Source organism: Molothrus ater, chromosome Z (genome assembly GCF_012460135.2).
Source record: "Molothrus ater isolate BHLD 08-10-18 breed brown headed cowbird chromosome Z, BPBGC_Mater_1.1, whole genome shotgun sequence".
NCBI lineage: Eukaryota > Metazoa > Chordata > Aves > Passeriformes > Icteridae > Molothrus > Molothrus ater.
Window position 1 is genome coordinate 62658333 of NC_050511.2, and position 19718 is coordinate 62678050.

The window sequence follows — 19718 nt, forward strand, 5'->3', positions numbered from 1 at the left end:
TGTAAGGTATTTATTGACATCCCCCTGACACTTCCCCTTGATTTCACCACTCACCTCCCTCCATCACCTTTAAATGGCTGGATGGCCCTTCTCATCGAGTGGATCACCATTCTTCATGCATTTGAATGCAATTCAAATAATAATACATGACTTTCCAATAAAATAATATCTTACTGTCCTTGAAACATAATAGGCTACATTCCTTCTATTCCATGTTCACACCTGATCAAAGGCTTCTTTATTTTTGTAGCTTGTTATGAAATACCAGCCCTGTCTCAGAAGAGGGATTATAAAATTCAAAAATCGTGTTTCACTAAAATAGAGGTGAAAATTCCAGCACTGTGCCTCAGCAAACCTTCCTCTGGACAGCCTGAATAAGCACTAAGAAGTTCTTTACAACACTGTCACAGTTGACTTTTTGATTTTGAGATAACTTTAGAAAAATGTCTTTTTTATTTTGCCTTTCTTATTTTTCCTTATGCTGCTGCTTAATATCTAATATTGGTTGGGAAAACAGCAGGAGAAAAATTGTAAATATATTTCCTTGGTACAAATCTGTGGACTCTTCCCATGTTTGAACCTCAGCACAGAGAGAAGTATGTTTCTAAATGGAGTCCTTAGGGACTTATTAAAACTCACTTGCAGTGATTTTATGTGACATTGTCTCCTTTGATGCAAAAAGATAGGGACAAAAAATCAAAACAACCATTGATTACTAGTCTTCTATGGTAATCCATTTTATCTTAATGATAATCTGACTAGAGCTAGCATATGTAGACTCTTACTTACATTTCATTGCTGATGCTGTTATTAATTTTCATTGAAAATTAAGATTATTTGTGCTTCCATTCAATTCTCCGTCTCTCCCCTTTACTGTGCAGCATAACTCTTTAAGACAAGGACTGTCCTTCTTAATGCCAGGAAATTACCTTTCCATTTATGTCAGCATACCTAAAAATCTTTGTTTGTTTTATTTTGGTTTTTGTTTAGAAACATCTCTCACTTCTACTCAGACCATCACGGGGCCTTCTGGCAGTGAAATAGATGCTGCTCTGTTTCACAAGCTTTAACCTCAGTCCTATTTTTTGCAGTATGAAAGTTTCCAGACTACAATAAAGGGCTGCAAGTTTCCATGGCAATAAATAGATCACAACATTTAAAACAATTGTGAAATAGTCATATGAAAGAGCCATATGAATGGAATTTTCTAAAAAACTTCTGTTTTTCTAAATGTTTAAGTAGCTCCCTAACTGTACAGAAACTTATGCCTCTCAGACAAAAATGAACATCCTGGGGATTGAGCTGGCTTGCAGTGAAACTGTGTCTTCTCCTTGATACACCACTATGCAAACCAATCCGTCCTCTTCTTCATTTTTGAAGTAGACAAAACAGAATACAATCAAAATGCAACTAACTCTGACTAAGATGCATACATACAATACTTTAAAAAATAGTGAAATGCCTTAAAATTAGGAGAAGTGCTTTGAATACAGCAATGCACAAACATTTCCTCTATTGCATGGTCTGGCAATGCCCCTGTAATCAGATAACAACTGTTTTCATACTACTAACATGTTTAACTTTATCTCCTCCTTTACTCTAAATTAAAATTCTATTAAAATTCTAAATTAAAATGCTCCCTCATTCCTATTTTGAAGTTGAATAGTTAGGCTGGGCTCTCACAGAGGACACATTTCTGCTGAAACCCTGTTGCAGTCTGCCAAAAAGAAATCTTATGCAGATCAGAGCTATACTTGATATTACTACATTATTTTTTGATTAAGCTGTTTACTGATTTTTTCCCCTCACACACACTGCACTCACACAACTTGAAGTTAAATGCAGAATAGCAACAAAGGACATACAAAGTTACACATGGATGAATTTTATTTTTAAAAGTTTATTTGCTTCGCATAGATTAAAACTTTACCATTTTCATGATTAATCATGTGAATAGAAACTTGGGGGCATTCTTTCACTTAGGATAAATAACGACAACCAGAAATAATGATGCTGTTCAGAGCAAGGATATTGAAAAAAAACATTCTGGATTAAAGGTTTTCAACATAGTATGTATATACTAAGTGCCATTCCACAGAAACCTTTGTGTGTAAAGCCTGTGTTTTACATAGACATGCAAATGTAAAGATTTTCAGCAACTGGGCTTGAGTGCATTTCAGGAACATGAAACTTAGTTATCACTTCCACATAAAGCCACCAGGATGGTTTCATAATCCCCTTTGAGTTCATCCTGTAAATTTAAGCATGAAAACCCGACAATTGTTAGAATAATGGTCTCAAGTAAAATAAATTTCAATTAATATTCAATATACATCAATCAAATATCAGTGCTCCATCTATGTAAATTAATCCCTTGATAAAACACAAGTTAGCCACAGACTGAGATGGAACCAAGCACCATCACTGAAGTTATTTGTATGATCTAGAAATAAATGCATGCATATCCAGAGTGGAGCACAGGTAGACAAGGCTAGTAAAAATGTTGAGAGGTTTAGTGGCAAAAGTGAAGAAGAGAAGCATAGAAGTGTTTTATCTACCCAGGAGCTTAAGCTTTTGCTCTAAATAAAGGGAAACTTTCTTTCTTGATCAGTGGTGTCTAATGCTCATTAATATTAAAACACTGTGTATACACATTGTGTCTAGGAGCATCTCAAACAAAGGCTAACAGTGCAGTGATACTCTGCTCATCATGGGACTGATTACTCAGCTTGATAAAAATGGATAATATGCTTTAAGTATGCAGTGTAATTATTACATGCATTTCTTGTTTTCTCTAATTTTAATGTAGTTTTCAGAGGTAAATGAAAAGTGTAGCCAAGCTATGCCTCAAGACATTTGGATGCAATCACCACTTTGGAACATGATGAGGTGGTGTAATAACATACAAAATTACAGTAACACACATGCTTAAGGAAGATTTAAAATGACCTATGGCACCAAACTGAAAAAGTAGCAGACATCAATAAAAATCCAAAAGGCATTTCCATACATGTAGGGAGTATGATTCTACTCCAATCAAGACATATTTTTTTTTTTTTCAGTAATGTCTACTACTCTCCACAAAAATGCTTTCAAAGTTTAGCTTTCTTTGAGTCCCTCACCACTTGAATTTTCTGGAAAGTACATTGGGTGGTCAGTCCCTTTTAACAAAATATTTCTGTTAGTTTAACTCATTTACTTAGGTCATACAGAAAACAGGCCAAATACATGTTAATAAAATTAAAAATTCATTTGCTGGAGTACCCCAAATGTTAAAAGCCAATATCCAGTTGTGCCAAAAACCTCCCTTAGAGCTGTCATGGCAATCATCTCCACTCTCCTGCCAAGGACAAGAATTTGGGGATATTGTACTCTCCTTTCAGCTCTTGGATTCTACTGTAAGGTGATATCCTGAGACATGTATCACTACTAATTCTATAGCTCTTTCAACAACAACTTTGACCTGGAAAAGCAATTAGTCTCCCAGCCTGTGGACCATTAGAAACGTAAGGTATTTGTCTACAATGAGCTATGCAGGACAAACTGGTGACTGAGGAGCAGAAAAGTTAGCAGACTTCAAAAATCTGGACTTCAAAAATCATCTGGCTGCTTTGTGTTTCATGTGTCACATGGGAGAAAACCTACCATGATGGCTTGGCGGAGGGAGATGCCATAGAGACTCTTGTAATAGCCTTTGATCTCATTCAGATCCACCTCATGGCGCGAGACCATGATTCTGATGAGGTCTTTGTGCCGGGTCCCAGAACCCTGTTAAAACAAAGAAGAAAGGGGGAGAAAAAGGAGGGAAAAGAATTATGCTACTTTTATCACTGAAATACTTTTTGATCAAGTTCCTTAGGTTAAACCATCAGACTTCTTTATGGATGAACATACCCCTTTCTTTTTCCTTTAGTATCTTTTGTCACAGGGAGGTCTCATATCTGCCCTATGAGCACAAAACACGTCTGATAGGCTACCTCCACCCTGCTGTTTTTAGGGTTTTTAATATTTTTAGACATTTCTTTTAGCTGTTTCCTAAAAACAGACATCTCCTTCACGGTGCTTGCTCGACATTAGGGACAGCCTAAACTTTACTGCCTTTTTAAATTACTCTTTTGATAGTGCAATGATATGCATTTTCATAACGTTTCACTTAATTTTTCCCATATTGCTCCTAAACAAGTCATAACAGAAGTTATGACAATAACTACATACTAGACTATTTCATGATCATCAGCTGCCTCACTAACATGGGCTCCAAACTTGCCAGAAGGATCATGAATTTCTCATAATAGATTAGCCTTCCACAAGGTTCTTGCTAAGATCTATAATTGCTCTCCTTTTCCCTTTTTACTATAATTCTTGTTTCACAAGAAGGGTTCCAGTCTGCTTCCTGTCCCTGTAACAGTAAAAGATATGTGTGGATGGACAGATGCCCTCCTGAGCATATTACAGCAAACAGACAACTCCTCCAACAGAAAGTCTCCAGTTTCAAAGGAAGGAATAAAAGGAGAGAGAGAAATACCCTGAATTTTCCTCTGCAGTCTTTTTCTACAACACAAAGGGCCTAGAGACCTCTAGCTAACTTTTTATTTTTCAGCTTATAAAGCACCTCATGTTTACAAAGAGGATATCTTTATTTAGATTACCTTCATTGCCAAATGGAGTTTTTCTGCAAAGAAAGCTGGCTTGCTTGTGGCACACTTTACTGTAATGAAGCAATGAAACAAGGTCACTTCTGCTATACATGTAATAAAAGTATAATAAGACGCTTTCAAAACCCTCTCATTTTTCCTACCCACATACCCTATTTATGTACTTCTTTATTACTTTTCTTCATAATGTATGAGGACGGTAAGATCCTTTCCTCTGTTTACTCAGAAAGCAATTCAGTCAGTGGAGAATAATTACCATAAAAACAACACATTTCTCCCTAGCTTACTGTCCTAAAATTAATGAAGGTGTTGCAATTCCCAAGAAGAAAAATGGAAAACATTTTTGCCTTCTATAGCAGAGCTGGAGGTTGTAATCTGATGTTCTGTAAAACAAGTTGTAGTTCAATTTTGATATTAAGAGCAATCTGATGAAAATTATTCTTTTATCCGAAGTATATTTGACTGTGATACAAAAGCTAAGAACAAGATGAGGGTCTGGTTCCCAATCACATCCCTGATCCACTGGTAAGAGGGAGTCCCTTCCTTACCTTACTGTTCATGAACAACAGCCACTAATTTTGTATGAACATTTTCTCGAACAAAACCACTGAAGGAATGTTTTTTAATGTTTTTAATAACCACTATTATAAGTATTCTTGCAACATGAAACTTAGAGAAGAGTGGCTTTGGTTGAAGATAGGTTTAAAACTATTGGACTTTTTGATACAAACTATACCTGTTTTGACAGCTTTTTTTGGCGTACTGGTTTCATTTAAAGCTATTCCTATGTTGGCAACTCATCTGTTCCCATTAAAAGACCTTTCCAAATATTGGGAGAGGTATTTCTACTCATTCATCAACTTCAACTTATTTTAGGTGCGTCAATTAAATCACCAAGACTAGATTAGACTTTACAAGGTATTATTTAGCAAGCTCAGTGAAGCAGGGTAAGTACAGAACAGTTTCTGATCAGAGCAATTATGGCAAAAATAAAAGATTTAGTCAGAATATACAGTAGATTTCAATGTGCAGAACCACTTACCAAGGGCAGTGAGGCAATTCTCAATATCACCTTTCAGCTCCAAATCCAGTACCTTGTTCATGTCATGCTTGCTGTATTTGGTGTACTTCTGAAAGACTAAATAATGGAAAGAACAGTGTTCTCCCTGCTCTGTCTCTGCCCTATTCTGTCCTCACTGCTGCAGCAGAGGACTGTTTGTGGGTCATCCTTCTCACTTTCTTCAGACAGCACAGTGTAAAGAGCAGTGTTACTGCACACCAGGTACTGCTGATGGAGTCAGCATAGGGAATGGGACTTTGGTAGAATGGAAGGGCTCACTTCCCATTGGCTGGAGTAGAGGTGGCCAACTGACTGGCCCAGAGCCTGTGACATTGTGTGATAGCCGCCCGTCTAGGGGAAACTGGCTAAGAAGCAAGACCACTTTGGGAAGCTCCCATTACTTGGCACTGTGATCACAATCCAGCTGAGACTTCAGACTTTTTAATAGCCTACATGATATTGCTCATCTCTACTACTGAAAGAACAGCTAGGCTGCCAACCACACCCTTAGTCTGCAGGCAGACTTCCAATTAGAGCAATGTCTTGATAATCTGTATCTTCTCTGAAGTCATGACCAGACAATGTTCAAAAATCATCCCAGAGAAGCATGAAGCTTTGTTCAACTTACCCCTTCGAAGATGTGGGTAGCTTCTTGTAGTAAGAACAGTTACAAACACACCAGTATCTGTTCCTTTCCTTTTCTCTCCTGCTTCATACAAGGCCTGTCATAAAGAAAAGAAGGTCACAAGGTCAATATCAGAATAGTAAAACTCAAACAGGAATACTGTATTTTCAGGGCCATTGCTTGTTAGTAATGAACACTGGCCCTTGACCCAATCCAGATCAAAACTCTACCTCAGACTAACTCCAGATCTGTCAAATAACACTTCATACTTCACTTATGTCTTAATACTACCAAGGGAATGCTATGCATACAGAAAACATATTTTCAGACATTTTAGGACCATCATCTAGCTTTCCTGGGTGTATTACATTCTTGAACGAAGTTATTTTTCATTTGTCATGACAGCAGTCTGCACAAAAGCCTCAGGACTGGTAGGATTTCATAAGACTGACTAAATTATCTCTGCAACTATCTGGTGCAATATGTAGGAGAAACCTATCTACTAAGCACTTCCTCATCTTTCCAGGGGTCACTTTTACTACCAGGAAAGTAAAAACCAAATCAGTATCCTCCATTTTCCTCACCTCCTCAGACCTCTCTAAGAGTAATAATAGAAGACCTCCACACAGCATGAAGATTTAACACTCTGCATCAAAATAAACAGTGCTATACTTTTGAGCTTAGGAAAAGTATTAATTTACTTTCATATCCAGGGCTGATGACAGAACTAAACTCCTTATGTAACAGGAATTAAAGCAATATTTCTCAATGGTCTTCTCTTTGCTGTGTTTTTTTAAAAATCAATTTGAAGTCATCTAAACTTAAATTGTAACTGTGATGTAACATTTTGTTGGTGAAAACTTGGCAAGGACTGCTGAGTTTTATCAAGATTTTAGCAAAGATAGTCCTGCTAATTTGGAAGAAGAAAGAAAAAGATCAGATGTTTATTTTAGAATTACTGAGAAAATGACTGTGAGGTTTACCAATAATCTTGAAACATTCATCACTAAAAAGCAATACCAATATCTAACATACTGCAGAGTTCACAATGGCCAGTGTATGGTAGCTGATCTGAATATAGATGAGCACACCCTTGTTCCTTGATTCAAGAACTCTTTTATACAGAAGCAAGACTGGGTCTGATTCCTCCACCTGTTGACTTGTACTTCAAATGGTCTTCATGCTTTTCATGAACTAGACAAGGTCCTGCAGAAATGTTTCTGAAGCTACATATCAGGGTGAAGATCTAATTTCCTTCATATAATTAACTTCCATGAATTCTGTAAAATACTATCAGAATTCTGTAAAATACTCCTCAGAAATGATTGCTGTGTGACATTGAAATCTGTTAGGTCTGCAATGCAGAGGATTCAGACAGTCAGAGGAATCTCAAGAAGTCAGAAGAAGTTCTGCAAAGTGCCAATGACCATACCCTGGCATCATTGTCAGCAAGTTCATCATTCACGTGAGGGTTTTCACATCGGTCAGCCTACATGAAGAAATAAATAAAATTTCACTGGTATTCACAATCATTCAGTTCACTAAAGCTCAACATTTGAGAGCTCTGCAGCACCCCTCTCATACATAAGCCAATACATAACTGGAAATAGGTGCTGTTACATGAATGATCCTGTGAATAAAACTGTTATATTTGTAATCAGAGAACATACTTCTACAGACATCAGTGACTTATTCCTTAATTCCTGCCTAAAATTCCACAGGAAGTATTTGTTTCTTGACTTGAAACTACAGGCTTCAAATCTGTCACCTGGTCCCTCATGATCATTTAATAGACTCCTTTCAAGTTGATTTGAAATTTAAAACTGGAAGTCCAAACCATGCACATGGATGTATCAAAAAATCATCCTGTATACAAGTACAAGATTCATATACGTACATTCAAAAATCAAATATTTATTAATTTTAAAAGGGTATTTTAATTGGGAAGGTTAAAATGTGTTTGAACTCATCTACTTTTGAATGCAAATATATGAAGCATTTTGTCTACTTGTTAACTCCCTGCCCTTGTCCCATTATCTAACTACTAGAAATATTCATTAACAGGAAAGAAAATAACTTTATTTCTCTAATATTAAACATTTATTCTTTTTCTAGTCAATTGACCTGACATTATGCCTGTTACATTTTCTAGTGCTTAAATATAACACAAAAAAGTCTTAAAAGCATAATTGATTAAAAAGAAATATTGTTTTACAATTAAGTTTTTAAAAGGCATTTGAGATAAAATCTCATTATATTTTGTTTAAGGACAGTTTCTAATGGTCTAGGATTTGAAAGTTTAAAAAAGCAATGCAAATAAATAAATTTTGCCTAAATCTTTATTTATTGCGCGTCTCTCTAAAGTAGTCTTGAGAACATTGATTTTTGATTATAGATATTGCCACTCAAAATGCTTAAGCATAGCATACCTTGGCTAGAGCAACCAAAGCCTTTTGAAAGTCTCCAGATGTGTCAGAGATGATGTCTTGTGTCAGATCTCTCTTCAGCACTGCAATCAAATAGTTTGTTTTGAAGTTATCGACTAAGTTGACTACATAATCCTTAAAGGTCCCATCAAACCACTCTATGATCTTCTTCAGTATTTTCTTAATTTCCCACTGTAAAATGCCCACTAGAAATATGGTTTTCTTTTAATTTGGTTTCAAGTAAAGGAGTTTATTTATAACATATCCTTTAAATTCTGAGATGTGCTTGAAATTGGAGGTTAAACCTAAAATGTGCTGAGAACTGTCCTTCTCTAAGGTCTTGTGGGTAGCATTGTCTCGGGTTTCTGCTTGTAAAATACACAAACCTTGTTTTGAGCCTTTTTCATTCTTACTTCTGGCTGCTCTTATCAGTATTGAACTCAAACACAAAACTCTCCCAAAAAATCAAGCTTTTAATATAGGGATCTAAGAAGAAACATCTTGGTAAAAGTTACCTCATCATCTCAGAAAACAGGATTCAATTAGACAATACAGTAAACTCAACATTTAAGAGAGACACCACATTACATTGTAGTAATTTCTTCAAGTAACTTCCCCCTGCAGTTCACTGGCTGTTCCTACTGCTAACACTTCTGTGTTGCTGACTCAGTAAGATTTTTTTTTCAAGCCTATGCTTTTATCTTAAAATGTCAGCCAAGGTTTAGTTACAGGGGAAGAAGAGCAGCTTGTCTTTGCATGCATCCAAGAAAACATCTGAATGTATGACTCATTCCATGAGACCACCACAACCCCAGCAGTGGTGATGTATCTTTTCCTTCACTACTGGGATTGACATAATTCAGCAAAAGTCACCCTGATCTCCCTCACAGCAGCCCTGTCAAATTTTTGTGAAGCTTCATTTGCCTCCCATTTTGTTCTCAGCTCCTCATACTAAGAGAGGTTGTGAATCCAATGTATCTGCTATAGGGTTATACAATGGTATAACTTCTTTCTTGCTTCTTAATACTTCTTTCTTGCTCTGAATTACCTTCCTTGTAGTATCTGCTGGCTTCTCTGATCTCTTGGTTGTTTCTTGAGGCCAGAATCTCAATTAAGGTATCTTCATCAGTTCCAAGCCCCTGATAAAAGTGATTGAAGTTTTAGAGATGTTATTCAATAGAACAAACTTAAAATTTGCAACAGAAATAAGATGAAAATCATTGGCTTGGCTTTGAAGACACCACATGGAATGAGAAATAAAAAATAAACATGTTGTGCTTCCATATTATGTGATTTCAGCTCTTTTACAATTAAATTTTTATCACATTCAATACACTGGTGTCAAAAGAAGTGGTAAAAGGATCAAGCAGTGCACATAAAATATAAGACTGTAAAATCTATGAAGAGAAAATACCTCCTTCCCTTTTTTCTTTCTCCTATGTAAACATTAATGTAAGTGCTATAGCTCCCATTAGCAACCAGTTTTCAGAAGGCAAGAAAGAGTTCATTCTCTCAAACGAATTTCTTCCAACTCTGAAATTCAGCAGGGATTACTGGGTCCTGTTCTCATAAACTGAGTTGCCAATACAAATTTATTTAACAAAATGGAGTTAAAATAAAGATAATACACAAACCTTGAAATGTCCAGTGTTATTTACAGGCCTTGATAAGTACAGATGTTCTCTAGGAAAGTTTTTCTCTGAAGATTTTGCCTTACCTTCATAGAGGCTCTTAATTCTTCAGCATCAAATTGAGCTGGAGTTTTCAGCAGAGCCACAACAACATCTTCTAGATGGCCTTTCAGAGCTTTTTTCAAGGCCTCTTCCAGACTCTGTTTCAGGAAGAATAAGAAATGCACCAAGTTAATGAATGGTGGAAGTGTAGCTGCTGTTCAGTTGCAATCCAAAAATTAGTCTGACCTCTGATCAATCTAAGTCTACATCATTCCTATATCTAACAGAAAGAATTATGAAGCCCTACTTCAAGATTCAGATTTGTCACATTTGACACTTTACATTAATTAAAGTGTCAGGCAGGGTTTTTCAGTAAGTATTCTGGAGTGCTTTCACACATTGCAGTTCAACTGCATTGAAATATTTACAGCATCAGAAGAAGACTCTCAAAACACTGCTCATTTTTCCAGAGAAGATAATGTCATATTACTCTTACAATTATGGCTGAGTTGCTTATTTGTGTAACATTTGAACTCATTGTTTATTGCATGAAGTTTGAAGTGAACATATGTAATAACACCCTAAACAAAACCACAAGTTCTGAAGATAAAGGCTATATTCTAATTTAACCTAAATTTAAGTGGGGGGAAAAATAATTAAAATCTGGTTTATTCTGCTGTCCATCCAAAAATGTTCTAAAATCACTAGAAGCCTGTCCCTATGGCAGCATTGGTAGGCTTGTGGAAGAGTGTTACGGTCCTACAACTCTCCTATCCTACTCAGTATTCTATCTTTGCTCATCTATACCATTTGAGCCAGGAGAAACTTTGATAATCTGAGGGAAAATTAAGCTTGGTTTGATATACATTACCTTTCCTTTAGCCTGCTGATAGGCAGCTTTGATCTGCTGTCGCTGAGCATTTGTTCTCTTAGTCAAGATGTCAATGATTGTGGCTTCATCCACACCTTTAAATAAACAAACAAAATTCCAATATATTGAAAATATATACATCATTAAGCCAGTTAAATTATTTTATCTGCTTTATTTCATATTTTGATTTCTTGACAAACTCAAATTCAACCAAAGGAAAAGTTGCTATTGTCTACAAACTAAGAGGATTAGTTAATTAGCCAAGAAACCAAATAAATAGACCCATGTGGGACACAGAAATTTCATACAAAAAGTCTCAGTGTTCTGAGTGTAGATCTTCCACTAAACTCAAAAAACCCTAAAAAACCCCAAACAAACAGAAGCCACATTAAAAAGCAAATTAGATGGCATTCTCCATTAATCTCAGTAAGTCAAACTGAAAAACCTTTGGAATCATAAAGCACCAAATGTGATTTTCATTAAAAGAGAGATATGTAACAGAAGCATACAATATATTATCAGCATAATCACATACAATATATTATCAGCATAATCACTGCCTCTTGCAGGAATTCTGTGGTAATCAAGCCAAAAAGTATTAGTATGGTATGTTGCAATATTATTTCCTTCCCTAGAATTTACATTTTTTCAATCCTTCCTTCAACATATTCAAGAACTTTAATATAGCATTAAGGTCTGAAATAATAATACAAAGTCAGGTTATCAAAGAGTTGAGATTCTTCACCAAGTGGCATAATTTAATGTATTGCCAGGCTTTTAAAAGTAGAGGCACCTCTCCCACTTGTCACTGCCTCTTGCTCCCATATTTTATTCAGTGCTATTCTCAAAATTTTCTAAGGAAGAGTCCTAATGTAGTAAGTTAAAATATTTACTCCTCTTACCTTTTACAGTAATAGCTCTGTCCAAAGCAACAACATCAGCTGATGGATCAAAATTTGGGTATGTCTGTACTCCACGGATACCTTTTGAGCTCTTCTGCAGAGCGAAAATAAAAAGTAAAATTTAAAACAGAAAAAAAGAAAAATATTGCTCTTACCAAATAATATTTTTGTACAGAAGCAGTTTTGAATGCTCAAATAAACTATGCATTTGGGATTGCCCCTTATCATCAGGGAACATACAGTTTTGTAGCTACAGGTAATTGAACAGGTTCAATAATGGACATGCATTGGATCTATTCCTTTCACAGCTCTCATATTAAACAAAAAAGTACTTCATAAATTGGTTTAGGTACCTGAACATCTATTTCTTAGTGTAAGTTGGATTGCATAGGAAAATAATTAACTGTCATAATTAGGAAGTTATGCTCAAATTTTAAAGGCTCTAAACACAAAATTAAATTCTATAGGCACTTCCAGTAAAGTGCTATTTTCTTTGCTCATCTTATGCAAACTGACTTTGTTATCACATTGCAAGTGTCCTCAGCTGATTCATATCTAAGCTTTCAAACATTTCTCGCATTCAAGATCTTGGGGAAGTGTCCAAGCCTAACCCTACAAGGAAGTGGAGACCTCTTGCCCAGCTTCTTTGAAACTTTAGACAAAAGCCACAGTCTTTGCAAAACATTATCCACTAGCTGATTTTGGTGAATCTGCTCCTAGATGGGCACTGCCTAGTCAATGGCTGAAGATCTCTGGGAAGTGTACAACAGATCATTTGGCTTGTCCTATGTCAGCAACGTGACACATCAAGTTACAGGTAGGACTAACAGCACTAAATAACTCATACGGCACTCACCTCAACAGCACTAAATAACAGATTCTAGTCTACTACTATTACAGAATTATAAAATGCTCAAAGATTCTTGGATGAAAGATTTATAGAAAATTCCCATTGTTGTGATATGCAATGAGGTTTCTTATTAGAAGACACCACTAGTTTAGCTAGATGATTCAGAATCTCCTATAGTCTTGCTCTTGTTTCAAAAATAGGATTTCAAGTTTTTAATCTTTTGCCATTAAAATAAAATACCCCAAAAGAAAGGGCAAGGTTTTATGAGTACATATTTTATATACAACAGTTTGTATTGAATTTTGTACACTTCTAGCATCCGATAATTAAAGCTCATCTCCCTACACAATTGTCTCACTAGGAGTTGTAAGAGAGCAGACAGACTGCATACTTAAATCTCTAGCATAGAGATACTTAAACCTCGTATTTAAATCTCATATTTAAATCTGTGCATCTTAACTCTCCAGCATACTTTTCAAGAGATCATTGCGTCTTGGCTGCTCAGTCAACAAAAGAGTGGGACTGTCTCACTGCCTGTTTCTCAATCTTGCAGGCTAACCTTTGTATGCTGGTTTCCATGCCAAACTTATCTACCAGCAATACAAAAGTCTCCGTAACCACCATAGCCAAGAATGCCTCAGAACCCTAGGAATGGAAGTGGAATAGGATGGTGGAGCCAAAGGTTTGTGCACAAAATGTTATGGAGTCAAAATTACAAAATCTACAAGGGCCTAGAGCAGAAAACTTTTGTTTACTGAAATTTACCCTATAAAATTTTGTTTTCAAATTTTAAGTTTTTTTGGGAACTTGTGTGATTTCACAACATACTGCTTTACCTTTGCTTTCATTTCATATCTCCACCTCATCATTACAAAGATTCTCCATATCATCCTAGCACAGTAACTCTTGACTCCTCACAACCTATCCCTCCCTTCTAATGTATAACCATACTCATTGAGGTTTTTTATTTCATGTTGCGGCTTGTTCCACCATGAGCATGACATATGATATGAAAGCTAGGATAAATACTAGTGACTTTACTTCCTCTTTTACATTCCTGGGTTCCAACTCTTGGCTTCCTAGACCTCAGCCAAAGAGTCCCTGGTTTTTTCACATACGTTACCTGTTCATACATGTTCACACAACTCAGCATCAGATTAGTACATTAAAGAGGACCATCTGAGTCAGTCAGTGACTGGGAATTACAGTTTAATCACACTAACTAGCTCCGCTGAGGAACTGATAACTGGACTGATAGGTGCAAATAAGAGCAATTTTTCATCTTGTAGCAAACTTCCTACGTTATATGGTTACCTTAGATTATACATTGAAATAAAATTAGGTTCCAGTTCTAATCTGCTAGAGTTTTGCCACTGTTTTCGTTCCATTTGCATGTATGAAAGATGATGTTTGGCTGTCTTTAAACCACTTGTAAGACTACAAGCAAATAAGCATGGTGGTCTCAAAAGTTGATAATACTTACAATACATTCCTGCTCCTGGTTGTCAATGAACCATGCCTGCTTCAGAAATTCTGATACCATAGCCATGTTGACAGAGTTTCTGGGAAGAGACGCATCAAGTTACAAACAATTTTTCATCATTTTCAGCATCAGTGCAACTCAAGATTTCCCACCCTCAAAATCACTTCTCTAGCACAATGACATGTTGTGGTTAATGTCCCACATGGTAATTGCCTGTGCTATTGGAGGCAGGTAACTTTGATGTTTCGTGAGTGATGTGATGCTCCACAGCTGCTGGCTCACCCCTACACTCCTAGCTACTTTCAGAAGTTTTAGGTAAGAACAGCAGCAGTACTGTGTATGTGCTTATAGCAATGCATTAGAATTAGCACTTACTTACAAAGGGAAGTTACTAGAAACCAATTAGTTAATCTATCATCTATGCCCATTTAGTTTGATCATTTTGAAATTCACTGGTAAGCAAGGGTTCTTGTCTCAATCTTTATGGACATTGGAGTTCTTGTGTATTATGTTAGGAAAAAAGAAATTCCTTGTTAATATACTTTCATGTAATTTCTTTGACAAGACATTTTCTAAGAAAGATGAGAAAATCTGGATAGTTTTATATACATTGCTTTTTCTTACATATTTTCTACAATTTCTACATAATAATAATAAATCATTACCAATTTAAGAAGAGGAAATAAAAATAAGTTTTGCCTTTTACCACTCAGAAAGAAAGTCCACCCAGCTTTTCCAAAAGTCACTATGCAGAAAGGGAAAAAATGAGAGGCGATGTAACATTAAGTACTCAAAAATAATGAATAGGTTGCTTCATAACAACTTCTGTTGCTGGTGTGGGGAATATTCTGTTTGTTAACTGAAATAGTGAGGAAACAGAAAGAAGAAAGAAATGGTTTATCAAATAAAGTTATTCAAACTAGATTTTTTTTTAAAAACACTCTTCCTCAGCAAATCTGGGAAGACTTGGTTTTTAAGCATACATGTAAGCAATAACTAGAGATAGTGTTGCTGAGTAAACAAGACTGATTTTGAAACTGGTGTTAAAAGACAAAATTCTGTTTGCAGTCTTGGAGTACAGATCATATACACAATTATAAAAAATTATGTTAGTTATGCTGCTAACACATCCCCTCTGTCCTGTAGGAAGGACAGAGACCAGCCTTTTGACTTGATACTAGTTGAGGACCAGGGAGTGTAGCTGCAGCCCAGCTCTTTCTTTCCTTCACAGCAAAACTGTAAAGCTTGCTTCTGTACCCAGCAGCCAAAAAAGTGACAAATACTTCACAGCCTGCCTGCAGCTCTCTCCAAGGTAAGAGCCAGCCATATTCTCTCTTCCTCAAAAAACTCTTGCTTTTGTTTACTTCCCTCAGGAAGGAATTTAGTTCTGCCTGTGCTGCCAGAAAAGCTGAAACTGTTTTAAAATCTGTATTTGTATGCTATCTGGAGTAGGTCTCAACTGGGTAAATAATGGACAGAATATTCAGTCAGATTTAAGGATAAACTTTTTTGACCTGCTATTTCTTCAGGATCAGAAAAGCATGCTCACATCACAATTGCAACCTGCACTTTTCTCAAGCTGTCAGAGTGACTCCTTCACCCTTTTGTGGACAGAAGTTAGCAGGGGCAGATGAAGCAATATGCCCAAAAGCCTGCTGCATTTTGTAACAGCACACATGGAGGCCATATGCAGGAGATGGGAACACTTCAAGTCTCCATACTGGGTACACTGAGTCATCAAGGCTGGCATGTCCTGGTATGTCTGCTGACTAACTGATTCACAGAGCAGAGAACCACTCCACACTATAAAACAAGATTCAGTCTCCCAGCACCAGATCTGAGAAGAAGTGTATTTTGCCTGATAAAGTAACCCTATTCAGAGAGAGCTACCTGCAGGAAGCACATCCCTTTCTTCTATATGTTCCCACACCTACCTGTGACACCAAGCTCTAAATGTTTCCACGCCTTTGGGGCTCACTGGAGCAGAAGGCTACTAGACTACACTAAATTGGGTTTATTAAGCCTCTAAAACTTCATGTGTTTTCTGGCTTAAATGATACAGTAAGAAAAAGAAGTCTGTGCCTTTAAAACTTTTAAGTTTTTTTTTTCTTTTGAAATAAAGACACTGGCATGCAGATCCATCTATTTCCATCTAGTAAAGAAATAATGCAATTTTAATATAAGTCAAAGTAGCCAACAGCCCTTGGCGGAAGCTGAAGACCTTAGTCTGCTTAAATTAGCTTTGCCAAGTAAGAAACCAACTTAATATAAAACTCTTCTTCTGCTTTGGATGAAACTACAGCTGATAAGAAAAAAGAAGGCTGGAATCTAGGAAGACAGCCAGCCCCCTGATGGAGACAAGGTCTTGCCCAATACTTTGTTCTGCCACTCTAAAAGGCAAAGAGATCATGTAAACAATACATACATTCAGGAGGGATACATTCAATCCAAATACCACTTTAATGTGGTATTAAAAGGACTGAAGCAACTGATTCCCAGTTGGAACGATCAACATCGCAATGGGATTGAAAAATCAGACAGACATCCAGACTGAAAGACCTTACTGTTGTTTCACAAAAATCACCACAATATTGTTTTCTGACTGGCTCTTAATCCCCTGAAGATGCACCCTTAAACAGGAGCAATAAAAAATTTTAATATTTTGAGAAAATGCTTTACTGAAATATTTAAAGATTAGATTTAGATTTTTACACAACTAGATTTTTACATTACAGTCTGTGTCAAATGACAGCATTTATCTATGCTTATTTAACCATATCATGAAGCATGTCAGATGCCTGGTTACTTTCAAAGGCTCAGTACCAGGATCTTGATGTAAATTACTGTCATGTCACCCAGTAAGAAATATAGGCAGGAAATCTAATATAGTAATTTACTTTGCAGTGGAAAGTCTGCTGAATATGGAAACATCAGAGAGAAAAATAGCCTCATCCTTGTAAAATTCTATGGAAAGATTTAGCAGGAAGAACTCCAGATGATATAGCTTTTACGTGGCTTCGCCAAGTTCTTAGTCAGAAAAGCAGGATTTTGCTCTTATGTTTCTAAAACATTGGTTTGATTTCTAAAATTGTATTTCTATTTTGATTTCTAAGAGATTTGATTCTCATCACTTTCATGAACAATGACTCCTCTACAGTCATAATGCAGCAAACTGTTGTTAAAGTATCAACAGCTGTTTCTATTTTTCAAGTTTACATACACAGCATAGTAGTTTTCTAGGAACTATGGTTTTACCACAGATTTCTATAGCAGCCTATTAAAAAGGCAAAGAGAAAGCATATGAAATGGTAAGTTCCAAGTAAGTTTGCTTTTGAAGATTTACCCATTTTTTATTCCCTTTATTTAATTGCATTAAATAAAAGCAATCATTGTCCAAGCCCTTGTGTAAAATGTTTCTGAATGGAAAGAATTTCTCCTGCCCGCACCCGTCTTTTTCCCTGACAACAAGTCCAACCCACAGAAAGTTTCCACCAGGTCACTTGACAAATTCAGCATACAACTCCTAAAGTGCTGAGTCTACAGAGAGCAATAATGAACTACAAAATCCTACCTTCCTCTTCACGAGCACTGCCTTGCAGGGCTGCACAGTCCGGAGCAAAGGAGCAGAGGGCTCTCGAAGCTTTTGTAGCCTGTGCAGGAAACTCCACCCAGCAACCAGTGTTTCCACACTCCTAGTAATCATCTGTAGCAGCTATATCTGGGTGCCGCCCAAAGTCGAGAAACATTAGGAAAAAAAAAAAGTAATTGTGAAACTATGTGCTGGCAAAAGTATGAGCAGTTTTCAGAAGGGAAAAAACAACAAACGAGCAAGCCAGGGTAGCTCTTCTCTCCTGCCCTAGCCAGTTTTAATAAATTGCCATAAATCTTTCGGGATCACACGATTAAATATTAAGAAAACAAAATTTGAATAATTCTTTTCACATTTTAACATCTGATATAATTTCAAAAGTGAACATATTAAGATATATCTTTGCTCAGTGAAACTTTGAGAGAAGAAACAGTGAAGAGTCAAGGCAGCATCCTCACTTAACTGAGATCCGGTGGCTATCAGCTCTGCAGCATTTGCCCATGAGTCCATGGCAGAAATAACCCAGGAATAAACCACATCTAGTATTTAATGTAAATAATTTTTTCTTTTCTTGAAAAGAAGCTCATGGAAAAAGGCAGACCTAATATAAGGGCAATAATTGGCACCTACATCATAAGAAAGAGATTGAAACAATCAGATTAATCTCTGAAGTACAAAGTGAGAGTGATTTGCCAAGATGAGGGTGTACCTGCTAGAAGTGGTTTTCTGCAAGCACTTCCTTGCCAAGCCAGCACAGCACAACACCATCACTAACATCTCAGATTGGCCTGGAGCATGATGTCCAGTGAAGAAATACCTGTTGCTGAGCCAGAAGTGCTTGCAATGGGCAGATAGGGCTCCCAGCAGACTTCCATCCTCCTTCTGCTAACAGGCTGCAATGCACAAGTACCCCCAAGTATGGCTGATCTGCCCCACATGAGCATACATGAAATGCAGTCTGCCCTTGAAACCCATGTCTAACAATTAATTATATGAGGAGGAAAAGGAACAGACTGATAGTAATTATTAGAGGAAATCCTCACAAATTTCTCAAAGGTAAAATAACACACATGGATGTTCTAGCATAACTTACATCTTTCTCTGTACACCCAAATGTGTGTTGCTCAGAGCAATCTGCTCATCACATTCAAGGAGGTCCCCATCGCAGCAGCCTAAGGAGAGAGCCTCCAAGAGTGCTAAGGACAGAGCAGCCAGTCCACCCCAGCCCCAGGATCTGCCCTCATCAAGGGGCTCAGCCCTCATTCCCCACTTGAGTCACTGCCCTGCTGCCTAACACAAGGCAGGACTGAAAGTGAGACCCAGCCTATGGACTGATGGCCTGTCACATTCCAACCCCAGAGAGGTGCCAGATGCCTGGAGCTGGGACTGCCTACCCCAGGTCTTCTGCTCCTCCTGGGGTGATAGGATAGGAGGGGCTGCCAGGCCCTGCCTGCTGACCCCCATGGGAACACTTCTGGCCCCCAGGGAGTTCCCAAACACCCTGATTCTCTGAGAGCAATTTTCTCCTATGCTTTGTTATTTCCTTTTCCCCCTGCGCATTTAATATATCATTTGACAAAAGTA

The 19718-nt window shown here is 37.0% G+C and overlaps 1 protein-coding gene across 1 annotated transcript; it reads right to left on the reverse strand.

Moving 5' to 3' along the window:
* Window positions 1-1880: 1880 nt before the first annotated feature.
* Window positions 1881-18202, reverse strand: ANXA1 (annexin A1). The gene is made up of 13 exons (XM_036403158.1): window positions 18117-18202; window positions 14546-14624; window positions 12213-12306; window positions 11311-11405; window positions 10484-10597; window positions 9815-9905; window positions 8770-8849; window positions 7773-7829; window positions 6344-6437; window positions 5698-5793; window positions 4650-4708; window positions 3646-3768; window positions 1881-2251 (listed from the first exon to the last, which is right to left on the reverse strand). Exons 2-13 carry the CDS (start codon window positions 14609-14611, stop codon window positions 2192-2194), a joined length of 1029 nt encoding a protein of 342 aa, XP_036259051.1. The 5' UTR covers window positions 14612-14624; window positions 18117-18202; the 3' UTR covers window positions 1881-2191.
* Between the last annotated feature and the right edge of the window lie 1516 nt (window positions 18203-19718).

Excerpts from the sequence above, each read along its gene's own strand:
- ANXA1 (XM_036403158.1), bottom strand. The coding sequence starts at position 14,611 with ATGGCTATGGTATCAGAATTTCTGAAGCAGGCATGGTTCATTGACAAC. Across the intron at positions 9,906-10,483 it reads AATTAAGAGCCTCTATGAAG|GGGCTTGGAACTGATGAAGA; the intron begins GTAAGGCAAAAT and ends CACTTTTATCAG. Across the intron at positions 8,850-9,814 it reads CAGCAGATACTACAAGGAAG|TGCTGAAGAGAGATCTGACA; the intron begins GTAATTCAGAGC and ends ATTTGATTGCAG.